Source organism: Gavialis gangeticus, unplaced genomic scaffold (assembly GCF_001723915.1).
Source record: "Gavialis gangeticus isolate Ggan-Ray unplaced genomic scaffold, GavGan_comp1, whole genome shotgun sequence".
In the NCBI taxonomy this organism is placed as follows: domain Eukaryota; kingdom Metazoa; phylum Chordata; order Crocodylia; family Gavialidae; genus Gavialis; species Gavialis gangeticus.
The window spans coordinates 92452100-92472656 of record NW_017729025.1 but is presented as its reverse complement, the minus strand read 5'-3'; the positions used below and the strand labels follow the sequence as shown (position 1 = coordinate 92472656).

The 20557-nt window shown below is 43.9% G+C and overlaps 2 protein-coding genes across 3 annotated transcripts in view; both read left to right on the top strand.

Annotated features, from left to right (window-relative positions):
• The window catches only part of EXD2 (exonuclease 3'-5' domain containing 2), a 29868-nt gene extending 29190 nt beyond the window's left edge, over positions 1 to 678 (top strand). The window contains exon 9 of the mRNA XM_019519165.1: positions 106 to 678. Within this exon, the coding sequence (XP_019374710.1) occupies positions 106 to 139 (34 nt within the window). The 3' untranslated portion in view covers positions 140 to 678. The remainder of the gene's footprint in view (positions 1 to 105) is intronic.
• Positions 679 to 18189: 17511 nt separating this feature from the next.
• Positions 18190 to 20557, top strand: part of GALNT16 (polypeptide N-acetylgalactosaminyltransferase 16) — a 191352-nt gene continuing 188984 nt past the window's right edge. Inside the window, exon 1 of one of the 2 annotated variants that reach the window (XM_019519161.1) lies at positions 18190 to 18914. In XM_019519161.1, the coding sequence (XP_019374706.1) occupies positions 18714 to 18914 (201 nt within the window). In that variant the 5' untranslated portion in view covers positions 18190 to 18713. The remainder of the gene's footprint in view (positions 18915 to 20557) is intronic. The other variant, XM_019519160.1, reaches the window with a different exon arrangement.

Here is a 20557-nt window from a genome sequence, read left to right as displayed (position 1 = left end):
TCAGCTAGGATGTGATGACCACATTAAAACTGTAGGGATGGGGCAGCATGTGAATGAGGAGTATAACTTCCACTGAATGCACCTAATCAAATCCCTCCTTTTCAGGTTTTACCAGCTTAAAAAAGTCAGAAGCACTTAGCAACTGAAGCTGGGTCCATGTGTCTCAGAGATGGGGCTATACGGAAACTCCCATTCCAGCCTGTTTCTTCATACATTGGGCATGTTGAGCTCTGCACTGCAAGACTATAGAAGTGAACAAGATACAGAGGACTGACCCGAAATCTCAGCTAGTCCTATAGCTCTCCTCCCCATGCTGAGGCATGTCTGGCTTTTCAAATCTGGATCCCGTCTTCACGTTTGATCCTTATATCTGTGCTGGACTGAACCAGAACCTCAGAACCAAACCCCCCAAACTATGGGGACCTCAAATCTGAACACAACAGCTTATGCTCCTCTCTAATGTCTCTTAAGAAACCCCATGTTGCAGCAGCAAGCTCAGCTTTTGTGTGTTAGCTCCCTGGCAAGAAGAAGGAGGTCTACAAAAGGGCAGACATTTAGCCACTGAATTTGTCTGGCTGGAAAATGTCAGATAATTTTTATCAAATGTAATGATTTCCCTTTACGTAGTTATCAATCAGCCCTAAATCTCATTGGAAAATATGAAATCTCAATCCAAAAAAATCACAATGATTTCTTGTTTTTCTTTTTTCCTTTTGACTAAAATCTAGCATTTACAGTGCTTTACTTCCTAATCCCCCTCTGACTCCAATAAGTGGTAGCAGCAACCCTACTGTGATATCAGGCAGATGGACTACTTGAAGGCCAACAACTGAAAGGTGGCTAATAATATGCTGCAACATTCACATTCAGGTACCTCAGATCGTGTAACAGTTCTCAGTGATTTAAGGGGAGCTGGAGATCTGGCATAGCTGCCAACATTTAGGAAGAAAGAGGAGATCTATGAGCAAATCCTCATATCAGATGGGGCTGCCCACACCCTGGCCCATGAAGGGTTGAACATGCACTTCATTAGATTCTAGCCTGAAATTACTGGACATCAGAACTGATTAACAATATACTAACCTGTCTTGGTGATATGACAGAAGTCCTTGAACTGTAGTAATGGAAACCATCAGTGATTTGGAGAGGCTGGTGGAGAGGGATATTGATCTGAACCAACAAAGAACACATGGCCTGATCCTCTCTCTGGACATAACTCCTGTCCTTTAGCAAGTTCCCCCTTTATATGGGCTTGCTATCTTAGTAGTTCCTCCTTTCCCATACACAGACAATAGCTCTACTCACATGCTCTAGTAATTTCAGGAAATCTTCTGGAACTCTCCTACCTGTCCTAACACCTCATGTTGATTTGGTATTCTCTCTGGGTCCTGTAAAATGTCTAGGAAGAGTGCTACCTCCACTCCCTCCCTCCCTGTCACTCTTCTCTGTCTTCAGGAATTGGTGGGACAATGGCTGTTGCACTGGAACTCCAAGGCCCAGTGTCTGTCCATCCCCTACCAACCCAACACTCTTTTAGAAAAACGTTGTTACTTTAGGCCTTAGCTGCCTGGCATAAGCCTCCAGTGGCTGAGACTGATAACATCCATGACAGGATTAAAAAACCTGGGATGAAGAGCACAAATGGATACAACCAAAGGTTCTTTTAGCCTGTATAAAGTCTTACACCGTAGTCATCACCGTGGTGTGAGCACCTTCCAGTAATGGGTTATGATGTGTAATTCACATTGTCACGTGGATTTTCTCTCATCCTGGTTTAGACAGGGATGATCCTGCCTTGAGCAGGGGTTTGGATTAGATGACCTTCTGAGGTCCCTTCCAGCTCTACATTTATATGATTTTATGATCCCCTCCCCAGGAAAAGAAGTGTGAGCAGTGGAGTGTTTGTGAGAATTAACTGTGTGTAAACAAGCACAGGCACAGATACTGCCCTATGTTAGAGAAGGGGGGGTCAAAGAAACATGCCTTGTGCTTAGAGTGGCAGGGCTGAGGCTTATGATGGCCCTTAGTTTTCAGGGAGCTCATTTCACAGTCTTGGGCAAGCCCTAGAGAAAGCTGAGAGTCCCGCAGAGCTGAAATTAAGCTTAAAGCTAACTGGTGTCTATTTATATATACAGAAATGTCTGTATGGCTGAAAATGCTGCAGTCTGACAACTCTGAGACTTAATGACACCATCCACTACTAGCTGTGCCACTTACAAACATTCTGAGCATTTCCAAGCAATTTTCCCTGATTTCCATCTGCTTAGCTGTGGATGCTACCCTTGTTGATGACTGCTCTTTACCTGCCAAACCTTATGTGCAGATGCTTGAGACATCTATGGTGAAAAAAAGAAGCAACATTTTTAGAGTGGGGGAATTCATTATTTCCAAACTCCTGTTTTCTTGATGTACAAATGTTTGAGATGATTTTTGTTTAGGTTTTCCGAAACACTCCCCTTAGGGGAACCTGTTTGTCCAAAAATGTGAACAGTACAATAAGCTATAATGAAAACATTTCTTGCAAGCATTGCTATAGGGTTCTATATTAAGTGAATATTATAGAGCAGGTCACTCAAGAATGGCCCAGTACAGGGCAGATGGGCTGGGGTGCCCAGGCAACTGGGCTGGGTCCAGTGGCAGTGGCTGCCAGAAGGAGTCACTGCTGCCAGGGCTGCTGGGAAGCTGTACCTAGCTGCTGTGCCACATGAGCCCTGCTGTAACCAGGGGTGGTGGGACCAGCCACACATACAACAGCCAGGGCTACCCCTGCGCCTGGGCTGGGCAGGACAGAGGGACCCACCGTAGGCTGGACAAAATCCCTCAGTGGGCTGGATCTGGCCCATGCGCTGTATTTTGCCCACCTCTGCCTTAGACATATTCCTGGTGGCGCTGGCTTGAGCCCTAGTGCTAGGAAAAACTCAAAGGAAATTCTGCCCACAGATATATAGCTGTGTATTCTGCTTCTTTCAGTGGGAATTGAACTGTGCATTTGTTTGCTGAATTTTACATTGAGCATAAGTGGGGCCTGTAAGCATGGAGATAATTGAGACAATGTGCTTTCCACTCCCTTTTGGTTCATCAGTAGCTAATGAGCTTTATAAATCCATCGTATTTTCTCCTGTCTCTCCAATTCTAGGCTGCAATACATACAATGCTTGTTTTGACACCTGGCTTTCACTGCAGGTCCGCTTGGTACAGCTACTGTGCTTCATGAGATGTGCCTACACTGCTTCCAGCCAGGAGGTAACTGTACAGAGCTACACAGCCTATCTATGGGCAGCACTGCTGGGCAGCGTAAATTCTGAGCTCTAGGTGAGGCTTTAGCAAGTAACTTGTGGGTCACTGGCCTTTTACAGCTGATCCTAAAAATACGTATGATTGGGATATCCCGCATCCTTATGCACTAGCCAGAGGGAAAAAAAGTGTTTATACAGTCCAAAGGGTGAGAGAGAAATAATAATTTATTGACACCATTTTAAGTACCTGGAATGTGAACAAGAATCAGTTGCCAAGAAGGGGAAAATACAGAGTTGTACAACCACCAATGACAGTAGAAAGGGAACTGAAGGTAACCCTTACTCAGTTGTCATCCAGCCGCAGATGAACAAATAAGTGACCCTTGGAAGGAAGCCTCAAGTTCTGCTGATGAAGCACAATGCTCTGCAGTAATGATGACTTGATTTAGAGTTGGTGGGGTGGGTTTTTTTGCAGGAACTGAAAACGTTATGTTCCCTTCTGTGCCTGAAATCTCTGGGATTCTCAAAAGCAGGCGTCTCCCTAGCTTTCTCCTCTGTCTCTCGCTAATTTAACTAGATTTATGGTTTGATTCCTCGCATTACAGGTTAGGGCTGTTTTCTTTCTTTCTTTTTTTTTGATTGAAACACTTTAGTTGTTTTTAAACTCTGCAGTTGTCACGTAGAAATAGATCTGGATCCTAACACACAAAAGGTTATATGATTAATCTTATTATGAAGTCACAGCAGCAGCTCCAACACTGACAGATCCATAAGTCCTATTTCTGGCCTCCTTTCAACCTGAAATTTCTCATGCTTAGTGTCAGTGGAGAGATGTTATTGAAAAGTTTTCCATTAATTGTATAAGCTATTTTGAATGACAGAACTTCAAAAAATTGCTTTGACTTTTAGAAAAGTTAACCATTTTTTATTGTGCTGAGTTCAAACCAGCTGGCAGTACAGCATTCAAATGACTTTTACAGTACATGTGAGATCATAAATAGGCTATGCTTCAACACAATAACAAGGTAGCTTCTAAATTCTCACTTTTTCAAGTTGAAGTTCCTTCCTGGCTGTTGCTCCATCACGTTAGCTAATAAAGTTTTGTGGAAGAGAGAATTCTTGTAAATACTGAACCGGGGAAGCTGGTGACTACACTGCGCCCCATAGGTGTAGACTTTCTGAACAGAATAAGCTGCATTTTTGCCACAGTAGTTGGTGTGGCAAGCTGCCAGTGTAGGTCACCAAATAGGTGTTAGAGGATAATGAAGAGGGTTTTGCTGACATTTAAATTTGAGCCCCTGAACATGAGGTGGGTATCAACCATTAAAGGGGGCAGGAGAGGGGAGGAGGCACAGAGAAAGAATTTTTTCCCTGCCAGAGGTATTTACACAAGGTAGAACAGATGAAATAATCTAGTAGTTTTGAAGGGGAAGGTGATGAGGAGAATGGCAAGAAGGGACGATGAAAAGGAGAAGAGTAAGGACTGCACAACTATTCCTAGCATGTTCAAGTCTTGTAGTTTAATCACTTATATTCAAACTTTTAAAAAATCCCCATTCTATTTCTAAAAAAATCTAATTTTTTACAACCATTTTTAAGGTGTTTCTCTTTCCCCTGCAGATTCCATCTCCTATTTTCCCATCCATCTAACTCTCTCATTCGTTTATTTCCAACCTGATTCCACCACTACTTTAGTCCTTGCTCTGTTCAACCTATTAGTTATCCCCTTTGCACACAACAGTGCACAGTCTGGAACAGCTGTGCTCAGAGATTCCCTGTGTAACAAGATTTGGTCACAAGGGGCTCAGCTAATGCTAGCCCTTACTGTCTGTGGCAATTGCAGCTGCTCAGTTTTGCCTCATGAAGGAAACAGAAGCCTTCTCACAGCCATTTTCCCTGCAGCTGCTGCTGTGGAGCTCCTGGTCCAGGGGGAAGCAGTTACTGGAGTTAGGTTTCTGAGACTGTTGGGAGGGGTTCAACTAGCCAGTTCCCCTGAACTGCTTGCTGTTATTGGCCGTTACTGATCTGAACAAGTGATCTAGAAATGAGCCACTTAGTTCCTATGTTTTTTTCTTGTTTTTTTCCTCATAGTCAAGTGGTGTTCTCATTGACCCTTCCCATGGAAGGCAGGGATCCAGGCAGAGATTGTTGTATTCTGGAAGTGAATGCGTGGCTGAGACAATGGTGAAGACTTTGGCTTCTTTGACAATGGGCAGATGCTCTCGGGAGGAGGACTGCTATTAAGAGAGAGGATCCATCTGATGAGAATGGGCAATCTTTAGGTGTCATCTGGCAACCTAGTAAAGAGGGCTTTAAACTAGGTTTTACGGGGAATGGTAATCAAAACCTTCCCGTAACAGGGCACATAGTTTAGAGGGGAAAAGATTCAGAGAAGCAACTCAACTCTGGAAAAGGGCCAGAGAGCTACAAGACTGTAAAAGTGGCACAAAAAAGGAAGTGAGGAGGTCAAAATTCAAAATACATCCCATGCACATTTACAAATGTGAGAAATAGGGGGAATAAACAAGATAAGCTGTAAACTGCAGCCTGTGAAAAGAACTATGATCTGATTGGCATCACTGAGACCTGGTGGGTCAGTTCTTGTGACTGGAAAGGTAGTTGTGTTGCTTTGTATGTCAAAAACACATTTGTTCCCTGGTTCCGGAGGAAGAAGTTGGCAAAGCAGAATGCATTTGGATGAAGATGAAAAGTGAAAGATGCAGCACCAGTATAATTGTGGGGATTTATTATAGGCCACCTAATAAGGAAGAGGAGGTGGATGAGACACTTTTCAAGCAGGTGACAAATGTATCCAAAAGCTATAGGATGGTACTGATGGAAGACCTCAATTTTCTGGACATCTACTGAAAGTACAATGCAGCCAAACAGTTCCCATCTTGTGTGGAGGTCAACTTTCTCTTCCAGAAAGTGAAGTATACAACTAGGGCAGGGGTGGGCAAAATATGGCCCATGGGCTGGATCCAGCCCACCAAGCACTTTCATCCAGTCCATGGTGCCCACCAACAAATTGTGCCCCACCCAGCCCTTTTGCCCATGAGGGTGGGTGCAAGGTGCCCATATGTACATCTCTCCTCAAACATACCCTATTGCGCCTCACTTCCACCCTTGTGAGCAGAAGGGCTTGACCTGGCCAGCAGTAGCTTCCAGGCAGGGCTGCTGCTGCCACTGCTGCAGCTCCTGGGAACCTGCTCTGCTTCTCTGATCTTCTGCTGGCTCCAGGGAGCAGGTAGGGAAGCAGCTGGGGCAGAGCTGCAGTTGGGCAGGAATATGGAGCCATAGGGCTGGTGGCAGCACAGAGCCCACATCCAAGGGCATGGCGGCAGCAGGGAGCTTGGGTGGGCAGCATGTGGGTGTGATGGAGGGTGTTGGGGGGGTGAGGACTCCCCACACACACACAATCCCCCATGGTGCACAGTCCCAGCAGCCAGTGGCAGCAGCCGCAGTTGGTGGCACTCAGGGCTGTCATGCCCAGTGGGGTGTGGCTCTGGCCAGCACTACACATCGCAGAGAGGAGTGCAGACCCCACTGGGCAGTCTGTATCACCGGTGCTCCTTGCACTCACTGGGTACAGGAGAAAAGCCCCATGTACTGGAGCTGGCTGCCTTTCTTTCCAGGGCTGTGCGGTATATGGTATATGGCTGAACAAGGAATTTCTAAATGCCTCAAATGCAAAAGGAAAGCATACAGGCAAGAATGGACAGGTCACCAAAGATGTTTACCAGGAAGTAACAAGAACCTGAAGGGACGAAATCAGGAATGCAAAGATAAAGAACAAGCTGTACCTGGCAAAGGAGGTTAAGGACAACAAGAAGAGGTTCTGTAAGTATGTTGGCCAAACAAGAAGCACCAAGGGAGCTGTTGGTGCTCTGTTAACAAGTAAGAGGGAACTCCTAACTGAAGATACAAAGAGGGTGGAACTACTGAATGGCTACTTTGTCTCAGTCTTCACAAAAATTTTAAGCTGCCAAACACCTAATAGGGATTATCTGGACAAGGAAGGGAGCAAGGTGATGGAGGAGATAAGAAAAGAGACAGAGAGCTTTTGGTGTGTCTGAATGAATTCAAGTCAGCAGGGCTGGATGACCTTCATCCCAGGATCCTGAAGGAACCAGCAGAGGAGATCTCAGACCCCTTGGCAATGATCTTCATAAAGTCATGGAAGACAGGCCGCATACCAGAGGACTGGAAGAGGCCTGACGTAGTGCCCCTATCTAGAAAAGGCAAGAAGGAGGACCAGGGAAACTACAGAACAGGTAGCCTTACCTCAATACCTGAGAAGTTACTGGAGTATATCCTAAGGAAGGCCATTTGCAAGCATTTGGAGGAGGAAAACCTGACTACATGTAGACAGCCTGGATTTATAAAAATTGTTTCAAGCAAACTTGATCTCCATTTTTTACAAAGTAACTACTTGAGTGGTGAAGGGAATGCTGTGGATATAGTGTATCTACATTTCAGCAAGGCTTTTGACAAGATTCCACATGACTTTCTCATAAACAAACTGGAGAAACTTGGGCTACTTAAAACTACTACAAGGTAGTAACTGGCTTGATAGCCACAAGCAAAGCGTAATTATTAATAGGTCCATGTAAGAATGGCAGAAGGTTTTGAGTGAAGTCCCACAGGAGTCTGCCTTGGGCCCAGTATTGCTCAATGTGCTTATTAGTGGTTTGGATGCTGGCATAGAAAGCTTCTTGAGCAAGTTTGCAGATGACGCAAAACAGGGAAGGATTGTGAACACTGGAGGATGTGAGTGCAATTTAGAAGGATCTCAGATTGGAAAGTCGGGCTAGAGCTAAGAGGATGAAGTTCATTGTCAACAAGTACAAGGTACTGCACTTTAGGAAGAATAATCAAAAACACAAATACCAAATGGGAGACACCTGGCTGGATGACAGCTCTGTGGAAAAGGACATGGGAGTCTTGGCAGACCATAGATTCTATGTAAGGTTGCAAATAAAATGCAGCCACACAAAAGGTGAACGCAGTTTTGGGTTGCATCAATAGAAGCATTAGACACAAAACACAGGAGGTGATAGTGCCTCTCCACTTGCCACTGGTTAGGCCTCATTTGGAGTATTGTGTGCAGTTCTGGGCTCCATATTTTAAAAAGGACTTGGAGAAGTTAGAGAAGGTTGAGAGGTGGGCAACAAAGATGATCAAGGGCTTGGAGGGCAAGTCATATGGAGGAAAGGCTGAAGGACCTAGGCATGTTAACTTTGCGGAAAAGGTGCTTAAGAGGGGACATGACAGGAGTCTTCAAATATTTGAAGGAATGCCATAGAGAAGAGGGAAAACACTTTTTATCTCTTGCTGCAGAGAGGAGGACATGGACCAATGGCTTGAAGTTGAAGTAAAATAAATTTAGGCTGGATAGCTGGAAAAAATACTTCACTGTTAGAACAGTGAAGCAGTGGAATGGACTGCCTAGGGAAGTTGTGGACTTTCCATTGCTGGAGGTGTTCAAGAGGTTAGAGAGCCACTGATCATGGATGATCTAGGCATAGCTATGCCTATGTTCTACTATGGGCATTTCCCATGGTCCTGGGCTTTGTTGATTTCCACACAGGGCTGGTATTCTGCCACGCCCCCCTCCTCCCCCAAATCCCCATCCCTCCTTGTGGCTACATGTGTCAGGGCTTTTTTCTAAGTCTTCCTCGGAGGCACTGGAAGTTGGCTGCAACCATAATGACAGACAAGCACTCATTATAAATAGACCAAACAGGAAAAAGTGTAAGATTACATGTTTATGCAATGAAGTTCATATTCTTCTTGGTCTGATTGTTATTATATATTATATTACCTTCCTCTACTCCTTTCTTGTGGTTGAGCTGGCCAAGACTCAGATGTGCTAGTGCTTCTACTTGGATTTAATGCCGGATGTTCCTGGCTAGAAGGTCTTGCCCCTCTGCTTAGGGTCAGACCAATTGCCATATCTGGGATCAGTAAGGAATTTTACCCCATGTAAGATTGGTACAGACAGTGGGGGGGTTTGCCTTCTTTTGTAGCGGGGGGCATGGCTTTCTACCTGGGATCTCCTGAGTGCATATTGACAGCATTTTATAGAAGCAGGACATTGGTTGCCATGATTCCCCCGATTTACCTGTGGCAGGTTAGGGTGTTAGGTCTATATTGTGTCAGGGTTGAAGTTGGTCTTATGTAGAGTTTAGATTGTATGGGATGGTTTGGATAGGGATGATCCTGCCTCAGACAGAGGATTGGACTAGATGACCTCTGAAGGGCCCTTCTAGCCTTACTTCTTTATGACCCTACATGCAATACAGCCAGTGAAGAAATCAAGAGAGTTTTGTCCTTTGATCAAAATACAAATGGAAGAAATACAGAATGTTGTGAGAACTACAGCTTTCAAAGAAGGAACTGAAAATATCATAATTTGCCAAGGAAAGGAAGAAGAGACACAGAAAATAGCAACAATGGATGTGCAACAATGTTATTTTACTTAATGCTGCACCAATTCCAGCCACAGGACAATGGTGCAGTATTGGATTAAGTGTAGAGCTCACAGAACTTAATGGCACGTCTTGGAAGGGGAGTCATTCTGAATCACCACTAATTAACTCTGCTAACTCTTTTCTGGCTCCTGGTTCACCTTGCCACTGTTAGCTTTTCAGCATATGTTTTTTTCTTCATACTTCAGAACAGAAGCATTGTATAGAACTGTTAGTTATTGTTCTTTGAGAAAATGTCCTTTAGGTTTTATATTTTCCTTTTGAATAATTTCCAGAGGAAAAATGTTCATGAACATTATATTAAGGTTAAAAATATACTGACCTTATATATAACTTGAGAGAAATTAATTAAAAAGTAACCTAAGCTCTTCAAAGTCAGTACGTCTATGGTTAAAGAACCAGCAGTCACCTCAACTCTGTTCTTTTTTTTCCATTCACTCTCCACAAACAGGCCAGAGACATGAACCATTTGCCAAAACACATTTAAGGTATATTTGTCCCTTTTATGTGTATGCATGACAGATGTATAGACATGTACAGGTAGCATATGAGCAAGACAGGCACTCGGTACATCTTAGCCCTTTAGGTCCTCCATGCAGATGTTAAGAAGTTTATGTTGCTTTTTGGAATCTCACCCCCTTATGGGAATCTTATAGCGTCAGCACTAGGCTGCAAATCTTTAGCAGCCATGTCCTAAGCTTACTCCAGTTAAAATTGGACTCATAGATGAGCAACGTGTCTATCCCAGGGGAAATTAAACAGCTTTCAGTTTGGACGCGTGTGCTGGATATTCAGAATAAAGTGGCCAGGCAGATTAATAAAGAATGCTGAGATCTTGGAACAGGCACAAATACCAAGAACTGGAAACAGACACTCACCTTGGCCATGTTCTAAGAAGGCCAGATAACAGGCTCTCCGAATAAGCCCTTCCTTTTCAGCAGCCCCAATTAAAAGGGAACAGAGGTTGACCCAGAGAAACTCTTGACAACATACTAAGGTCTGAGGCAGCAATCTTACATGATACCAGTCAGAGGAGATTAGAGGAACTGGTTGATGAAAACCAACCTCTGTTGTATGCACCTAGTGGTGCAAGAAGAAGACTAAACTGAATGGATGCTGTTTCTTAACTGACTTAAGGCAGGGAAGGTGAAGGGGAATATTCTGCCTCCGGCACAAGCAGACTGTAAACTAGAGCCTAGGTTAAGTTATAAACAGGATTAGAGCCACTGTCCTTTTGGGAGAAGAACATCTGTGAGCAGTGCTTGCAGTGAGTGGAGTAAAGATGAGTTTCTGGCTAAGCTGGTGGCAAACCAGGAAATAATGTGAGCTCCTTGGGCAGGGACAGGAACAGCTCTTCATTGACTTCAATGGGAGCAGAGTCCTAGTACTTATCTCACTAGAGTCACACTGGGGTGAGATCTAAAGCAGGTGTGGAGTCTTCCATCTGTGCTAATGGTATCTCTGAGCACCCTGCTCAGTCTCTGCCTTTACAATTTGATGGTAAGCATACCTGGAAACAAGCTGTAGACGCTCTTCAGGGCAACTCAGGAACTGCATTCAGATTGGGCATGCTGAGATTAGCTGAAGAGGAAGGCCAGAACCACATGGTGGCAGCAGCCTCAGAGGAAAGCAACCTTGCGTTTTGAATCAAAGTCCTTATTTATCCCAGTTGTACAGTTCGCCGGTTCGCCAGGGCACTCGTGAGTGATTCCATAACCATGGGGGAAGCACCTCTCTGAGATTTGTTTTGCTATTACCAGGGAAAGTGGCTGTGTTTAGGTTTGCCTTCATTAATCTTTACTAGAGAATAGAGTCATTCTGCCACTTTTCCTGCTCAGGGAAAAGCCTGAGTCAGCACAGTGCATACATCAGCACTGGGCTTTGGATTTGAAGTAGGAATTAACGGAGGGAGATCCTAAGGCCTGTGTTATGCAGGATGTCGAGCTGAACAATCATGTTGATCCCTTCTGGCCTTAAAAAATATCGTACATAGTGAGTAAATAAGTAGGAATACCTCTAGCTGCAATGGCTCTTCACACAAGATTACCTCCTATTCTACCACTGACCCAGTTCCTTTCATGATGGACCACAGGAGTCCTTTCCTCCCTTCCCCCCAGGAATCTCTTTATCCAGAGATATGAAGAGTAAATCCTGTGGATATTCATCTTGTGGTTCACCTGGGTTTCCCAGTAACAATGGGTCTCTTCGTTTTTCTTGATCATAGTACTCCAAACCACTCTTTGTAGCCATCTGTAAAGGCCCATGAACCTCAGCTCACTGAATTCAAACAGAGCAGAACCTCATTGCTGCAAAGGCCTTCCTCTGATCGAAGTAGATTTATGCATCCCTGTCTTCTAATTCACTCTGTGAAATATCCCACTGTCCTCTCTATTGACAAGGTGTTTACTAAGTCATGCATCCACATGGGAGTCTAAAAAGCCTCTCCTGGCAGCTTAAAAAAATACAAAATGACTCTGTATGGCAAGAGTCTCTGCTGCACAGACCTGCCTTATCTATGCTGGGACTGCATCAACCCCCTTAACCTTAAGACAATTTTTCTTTAACCCTTTTTGACTAAACTCTGGATGACTTGGTTCAAATTGTTTCCGGAGCTCTAGACTGATCCTCCTCTGCTATTGAGGATGGCACTTTCATACCCAGAGGCCATGAATACAGCTGACCCTGATTTTGCAGATCAGAAGCGTGTTAAAAATTTTTTCCTGGTTTCCTCCAGATGTTTCTTAGTCAAAGATTCAACCGCAAAAACAGCAAAAATGCTTCAGTTGTCTCTCCATGACAAAGGGTGGTGGCCCCAATCTTTTGTCATACACAGGCAAAGTTTTAGGATGTTATTCTTCTTCTCCTCTGCATTAAAACTCCCATTAACTCCATTTGAGCAGCGTTGAACATCTGATTTGCACTCCTAGCTAGTGCCACTGAGGCCTATGTTAGACTGACTGCTGATAAGACAAAGCTGGTTACCAAAACGCACTCTCCAGTAGGTAAAAGTTCTAAGAAATCTCTTCATACTAATAATACTACTTGAGACCCTGATGACAACAAAGAAGATGGCATCCTAAAAAAGTTCCTGTACATTTTCTTTCACATGGCTAGTCATATCCATTCATTTTCTCTATATATGTGACTCATTTTCTTACTAAATGGCTAGGTGAGGGGTTCCTAGCTTCATCCTGATGAAACAGCCACCAGGGTTTTGTTGTTATTGTTATTATTTCACTGTCTATATGTATGTTAGGTGCAGCACAAAGCAAGAATGGCCCCTCTTTTGAAGTGCTTTCCAGCACAGCCCAACATGGCAGACAAGCACTCATTATAAATAGACAAAACAGGAAAAAGGGTAAGATCACATGTTTATGCAATGAAGTTCATATTCTTCTTGGTCTGATTTTAATCATATATTATATTACCTTCCTCCACTTCTTTCTTGTGGTTGAGCTGGCCAAGGGGGTTGTATGAGAGAGATTTGAATGACAGAAAATTATGTTTGGGATTATGATATTAGCTGATGTTTGGGATTATGATGTTATCTGATGTTTCTAAAGTATTAACAGTTACACTTTTACTTAGGTGTTAATTTACAGAGATGAATGGGAAGGAGGATGTCTGAAGATTCACTGTAGTGATCACTGGTTTCAGTAAATACAGACATATAGTGAATTAGAAGAATTACACACTTTAATTTGTGGAGCAGTACACAATGTCTGCAGACCTTTTGTCTCTCTCTCTCTCCCTGAGGGACCATCTTTCAATTCTTAGCTTCCTCAGTCTCACTTAGGGAGCATTTCTAAATTTTAACTTCTATCACTATACTCAGGCAGGCGTCCTCCAGTAAACCAGTCTGTGCTTAGCTCAAAACTGCTGCTGCCAGATTGTTTCCCATATCCAAACTAGTTCATTTAAAATGAACTTGGGCATCTTTATACTACAAGGCATTCTGCACTGCAGTCAGACCTCAGCAGTTTACATTTTCAAGGTCTTGTATGCGGCCATAAGGTAAATGAAAGGTGAGACTGAAGTTCAAGTCCAGAGCCAGGGATGAATTCACAGCAAATTCTGTGGTTGCAGAATTTCAGAGTAAACAAGGCTTTGGATATGAGTAATACCCATTCATTGGGAGTTATTCATTCTGCATTGAGAGATTTGAGTCCCTGAAGATTAACTGCAGATGGGGATATGTTTTCCAGGCATTGATTGCACATGATGAAGCCTGAGACTCAGCTTTGTGATACTGCTATACCCTTAGCTAAGGTCCTGGGCTGGAGCAAGGACTTCAGTAAAATACAGGGTCTTGGGCCTCCCCTACAACAGCAGCCAGGGAACCATGATCCCAGGTCCTGCTGGCTGTGATGCTAAATGAGGGAAGAGGACTTTTTCTTACAAAAAAACTTAAAACTTCAACTTCACATTTCTACACTGAAACAGTTTCTGCATCGGGTCTCTGCTGATGTATGGTTTGGGGTAAGTAATTTCATTTTTGTGCCCATTTCTTTATCTGTAAAAGGTATAAAGGTATTAACCTACCTATCTAACAGCTGTAGGGTTATTTCATTACTACTTGGTAAAATGCTTTGGGATCCTCATCTGAAGCACTAAGAAAAGGCTGGTTAATCTTTTCTTATTAGTGAACTGATTAACTAGAAGGGAGCTGAGAGTCTCTCCTTGACTATTAATATCTCTCACATACCCCATTCAGCAACTAATACTTCTCAAGCACTGCAGGCAAGGCTCGGCTGGAATCTTCATCTCTGCCATGTCAGCCCCTGAAATGGATTATTCTGGAGACACTGACAAGGAATAACAGGATGCGATGAAGGCAGAATAACAAATGGGACCCAGCTATGTGCATTTTAGATTTCTTAGTTCTACCGCCTTCTTGCCTGCAATGAGAGAGAGTCTCCTTTTCAGTCAAAGAGACTCATTAGTAACTGATAGCGTGTGCTAGTGACGCAGTCATATTTCCAGACTTTGTTCAAGGTGCAACTGCTTTCAAAGATAACTCAATAGTAAGCTTGAATTAGCTGTCTCTGGCTGAAACTTGCTGCATGTAGTACCATCTGGGGAACATGCAACTCAGTGAATTATTTGTGCAGTGGTTAATTCTTAATAAAAGCAGGCCTAATTCTCCAGTGACTTCCCCCCCCCCCAGTGTGTTCATTTACACAGTATAACTGGATCAGACCCCTCTTTTTATTTGCACAGCTGCTAGCATTTTACACTAACTTAGCACAGGTGTAAAAGGCTGCACAATGCAGTGGACAGGCCCACTTTGTGTTTGGCTTTTTAAAAATAATCAATTGGCAATTAACAATGAACAGGTTGTATTGACAGATGACAAACTGACAGATGGCAAGCTGTTAGGCTGCCCTAGCAAAACATAAGTGGTAATATTGTGAATGCATAAGGCTTTGGTAGATCCTCTCTTGCATATGGAATTCACTGTTGGGCATCATTCCCTAAGAAAGACGTTAGTGCCTTCAGAAGGGAATGGTAGATAGTCATTAAGTTAATGTCATCTTCATAGAATCTGAATTGTGAAGAGGCTCTGGAAGCTGGGCATATTCTCAGCAGAAAAAAAGGAGAAGGTGAGGTGGATAGCTTCAAAAAGCATCTAATAGTTCAGAGGTCAAAATCAGGATACAGGAAGGTGACAAAATTTAAAGTGTAGAGGGAATGAGGGACCCTTTTGATATAAAGAGTAAGTAGCTTATGGGGTGATTTACAGGGGAAAGTAGCTAAGGAACTGAAGTGATCTTTTCTGAGAAACAAGCTCAGAGAAGTTGGAAAGTACAATGAATTTAAACTAAATTAGGGCCACCTGTTGGGTTGGATGGATTTCTCCTGTTTCAAGCATTCTCTCCTTTCCATATTTGGGTAATTGTCTTCTCTCATGAATCTCACAGCTAGAAGAGCAAAGGCTAAGATGGATCAGGGTAAAAGCTGGTATTCTTTTCTTCACACCAGTAAAATAGGGATATACTAGTTTGGGTCTACTCCCACTGCCACAGAGGTCAGTACTAATTTTGCTCTCTCTACAGCACTTTCTCCTTCTCGTGCACCTCAGGGATACCTGTCTTCTTCATCTTGGATGTAGTTCAGAGCTGATGGATTATTTCTGGATCTTCTCTGTGGTTGCTGAATAGCTACCCAGTCAGTAGCTGTGTGGAGGAAGATCAGCAGCATTTACTGCAAAATGGCTTATGTTTACTATGCAAAAGAGAATCAGTAGAGTTGAGTCAAAACCTTTGATAGCCCCAGCAGAATGATACAAAGCTCTTTCTCTCTGCCCTTTCCACTGGAGACAGGGACCTGGCTTGTAGTTTGGAGTTCCTCATTAATCCCTCAGAGGAGGTAAGTGATCTTGCCTTGTATGTTCTAAAGATTTCATCTCGCAATTGGTAAGGATTACCCCTAAAAGTCTGTAGGCATTATAGATTATTGAGCAGTTGGCAGAGAAGAGTATCTAGTACTTTTTTTTAGCTATTTAAGAAAGGTTTTCCATGTTGCAAAGGCAACATAACCATTATGAAGATCCTTCACTAGTATCAAGGAGGGTCCTAGGACATGGCAAACAAAGGAAATTCCATCTTCTGAGACTGTATGACCTAGTAATACAGATATTTCAGAGATGGTAGTACAGTAGGTGCTTAACAGCACAATGACAAAGCTGAAAGATGAGTATTATATCCAGGCAAGACTGAAAGGGAATGTAGTAAAGTTCCTTCTTTCCCACTAGTAGAGTTCCCTAGATGTCTTCCTTTTTGCCTGTGGGCATGGCCACCAACAGCAGAGGGTACCTTGCTGATCAGCACCTGAAAGCTGCTCAGCAGAACCCGAAGAAAAGTAGGCCTGCCCTGCTAGGTATTCTCATAACATACCTGCCAAATCAGGTCTCTCTCAAAATATAGCTGAACTATTCCCCCTTATTTGTTCTCAGCCTTTTGGCTAAGATTAAGTGCTGCAGTGATCTGTTGCCCAAACTGAGATGGATTTGAATGGCATTGTGTAGTGGATGGTGCACCCCTGTCTAATACACTGAGGACAGGACACCCTATGAGTCTTGTAATTAGCTTCCCAGTGTCCAGTTTCCAGTGGGATGATCTCAGCTACATGCCTACTTTATGGAAATGAGGGACTCCTCCCTAGCTTGCTCCTGTGGCCATTGGCTAAGGGCAAGTGAAACTCGGGGGCATCCAAACCTCAAGGCCTCTGGGCTTGGGCCTGCATGTAGGATGCCCGCTAATGGATTTGGAGTATCTGAAGCTCCTGGCTGAAAAGTCTGGGGTGGAGTTGCTGGTTGTAGTGCCACATATGTTAGAATGATTGATTTTTGCTCAAGCAAGAGAATTCAGAACTGATTTGGCTAATCTGGCCTGGAATACGAAACATTTCTCCCCCCGAAGCCCCCCCCCATCAAAACAAAAACAAACAAAAAACAATTTTTCCCCTATTTGTTGTCTTAGTGGTTAGAGCATTCACTCAGGCTGTGGCAGATCCATGTTTGGACCCATCCACTCCTTGATATGCTAAGGTGATTTGTAAAGGACATCTCTTATAAAACTATCTTGATTGTTGAGCTGCCCAAAGCATTTTGAGGTGGGCTAGAGAATGAGTGAAAATGACTCTCTAGTCTGGTCATTAGGGATCTGACCTGGAAGACATGGGTCTCTGCTTCAGTGATTAGATAATTCATAGTAACTGGGAAAGCTTCAACATGGGAGATTGATCGTGACCCTTTTCCAAATGCTCTGTAGCCTAATGGTTGAGTATAAAATGTGGGAAGGGCCTAACTCCCTGGGGTGGTTGATTTGGCACCTCAACTTTGGTATTTCATGTTGGCAACCTTGAGTGGACCCCTGTTTAGCATTCTGGCTTTGTGGGTTTCATCTGGAGGTACCTATGATAATGTTTTCCATGCATTGAATAGGAAACCTGACCTGGACCTGTGGATTTTAGTAGGTGGCAGGATGCTTAAGTGCAAGGTGTGGTGAGGTTACGACCAGGTTCTTTTTGTAGATGTAGCCCGGCATCCCTACTCCTGCCAAAAGTGCGAGGAACTTTGATTACCAAAATTCATCAGGACCTCACATTTCCATAACAGAAAGACAGCTGTTCCAGTGGCAGTGCACCTCCTTTCCCTTTGCTAGTACAGTGCTCAGTCAACACTAGGGAAAGAGGCTGCTGAAGTCCGTGAGAAGGATATGTATCATGAATAGCTTAGTTGCTTGCTAGGGACATGTACAGCTGAGACATTCAGTCTGTAACCAGCAGTTAACCTTAGGTAAATTTAGAAGACCATTTTACTTCAGGTTAGTTGTCTCTTCTTCATTTTAGCTTGAGTAACAGATCAGGGAGAAGTGCAGTCTTCTGCTTACCAACACTCCACTGGTGACGGTTTCAGGTCAATGACACAATGCCTATTTGAAGTGGATTCCAGGTACCTTCTCTTCAGCAGACTGGTACTGGAAATGAATGCAGTGCACTGTCCAGTATCTGTATAAGAAACACTGTCCCTACTCCTCTGTTTGCAACTGATCACTAACCCTCAGTCATTGTGCCTCGCTAAAAAATGTAGGAGATGGAAAAGAAAGTTTAGGTTACCCAGTGCATCCTCACTACAGGATTACCAGTTCCAAGTTGGCTCCCTGAGACGTACTGTGGACTGGGTGCATTTTATCAGGTCTGTAGCATGTTGAAAAAGGGCATTAGGACCCTGAAGATCTCTCTCTCTCTTTTCTGCTCTGCAGGACTGAGCAGTGAGACAAGAGCTAAAACAAACAGCTGTGACTATAAGAGCCAGCCAAATAGAAAGAGAGAGGGAGAGAGAATCCTTTCACCACTCCACCATCAACTGCCTCCTCCCCTCACCCCCTTTTACACACAGTCTTGGTCCTTCTCTCATCTGATCCCTTAGAAACCTCTTCTTCCAGTTTAGTCAGGGCTCCCAGGCTCCACTGGGGCTCTCAGGATGAGGAAAATCAGGGCTAATGCTATTGCAATCCTGACTGTAGCTTGGATCCTGGGCACTTTCTATTACTTATGGCAGGACAACAAGCCTCATTCAGCAGCATCCAGCAAATCCCCTAGCAGCGGCAGCAGCAGCAAGAATGGGCAGAGATCAGCTGGGAGGCTGGAAATCCACAGGGAAGACAGGACCATCCCCCTCATCGTAAGTGAGACATGACCGCAGAGCATGTTACATGTTTATTCTTAGGCAGTGATTGTTGCAGTGAAATTGTATTGCATGTTTGTGCTGTTGCCTATGCTGTGCAAGGGGAGATGCTTGTAGGAGCATTAATCTAGTTTGCTGAGAGATTGGTGGGGGCTAAGTGAATGAATGGGGGAGAGGCATTGGGAGAAGGAGTTACATTTTCATGGGTTTCTTTGTATTTATCTTAGCATTCTTGCTTGTAACCATGGCAGCATTTACAATTGGGGAGCAGGATCAAAAGGCTCTGGGGGAGCAGACTAATGATGAATGTAAAGTATTTGCAAGTTGCGTCCACTGGCTTGCCCAGGGTCTGTTCCTTTGGCTAAGAGCTGGGTTTCCTTTTTGGCTAAGAAAGGCGGGGGATGAAATTGCTTTGCAGGGTTTTCAATTTGTGTTCAGGATGCATATTTTCAACAAGGCCAGTAAGATCTGCATTTTCAGAAAACAGGTGCCTTACATGCGGGGCTCCAGAAGCCTCGCCTGGGGAGGACTGGGCACATAGGCAAACCATGGCAGTTTTGGTGTTCTGTGTGGCGAGTTTGGTGGTCTCAACCTCATGGCACTTAGCTGCTGTGCTTCTTACTGTGAGATCTGAGCAGGCACTCCAACCCTGAAAGTTCACATGAAATGAAGCAAGAGGAAGTTCTCTGAAGGTCTTAGCTGGATTTGGGCCAAATTGGCAAAATGACAGGAAGTGGGGGGAGTCTTGCTCACCCTGGGACATCCAGATTAGCTCCCAGCTTCCCTCCTGTTTGAGGTACTGGATCAAACTTCTTTTAAAAGACCTGCACTCCACTTGGACTGAGGCTGCCTGTGAGTTTGGCACTGTGAAAAAAGAAGAGCTTCTATTCTCTCCCTGTATTAAAGGAGATGATAGGAACCTTTCATCTCTGCTAGGGGGAGAAGTGTTTTCTTCTTTCTGGTTACAGCCAGGAATAATAAAAACTCTTTTAACTGTAAGAAACAGTTAATAAAAAAAATACCCCTTCTTGAGCCCATTCCCAGAGGTGACCCAGCCAAGCTGCAATATGTGTCCCTGTTTGTGCTTGGCTCTGCAGCCGTTTATCATCTGGTTTCACAGACAGGGAAATGAACAGAAGCTGCAGGGGCTAGTTGTTAGAGTAGGGGTAGGCATTAGGATTCTCAGCTTTTGTCACTGATTGGCTCTGTGACTTGACCATACAGCTCAGTTTTTCCATGTGTGAAAAGAACTAACGTGCAGCCATACCATGGGGGTTGTGAGGGTTAATTCATCAGTGTCTACAAGACGGTATGAGATACTATGCTGAGTGGTGTTCTGGAAATATTTGTGGATACATGTGCCTTCCTACCAAGAAACCTATAGAACAGAGTTGTAGGGTCAGAAGAGGCCTCAGGGACCATTTAATCCAACCCTCTGCACAGCTGAAGGATGTGCTGTTACTAAACCACCCCATACAGATGCCTTAGCTTTATTAGTAACTCAGTGCCATTGGGGCATGCAGGCAGGGAAATATTCTCATGTTGGCCAAGATGGCAGGTAACCAGGAGATATATAAATGGATAATTGCTTCAGGGAAGCAAATGTTGAATTTGTAACACTAAAGAGCTGGTCCCATGAT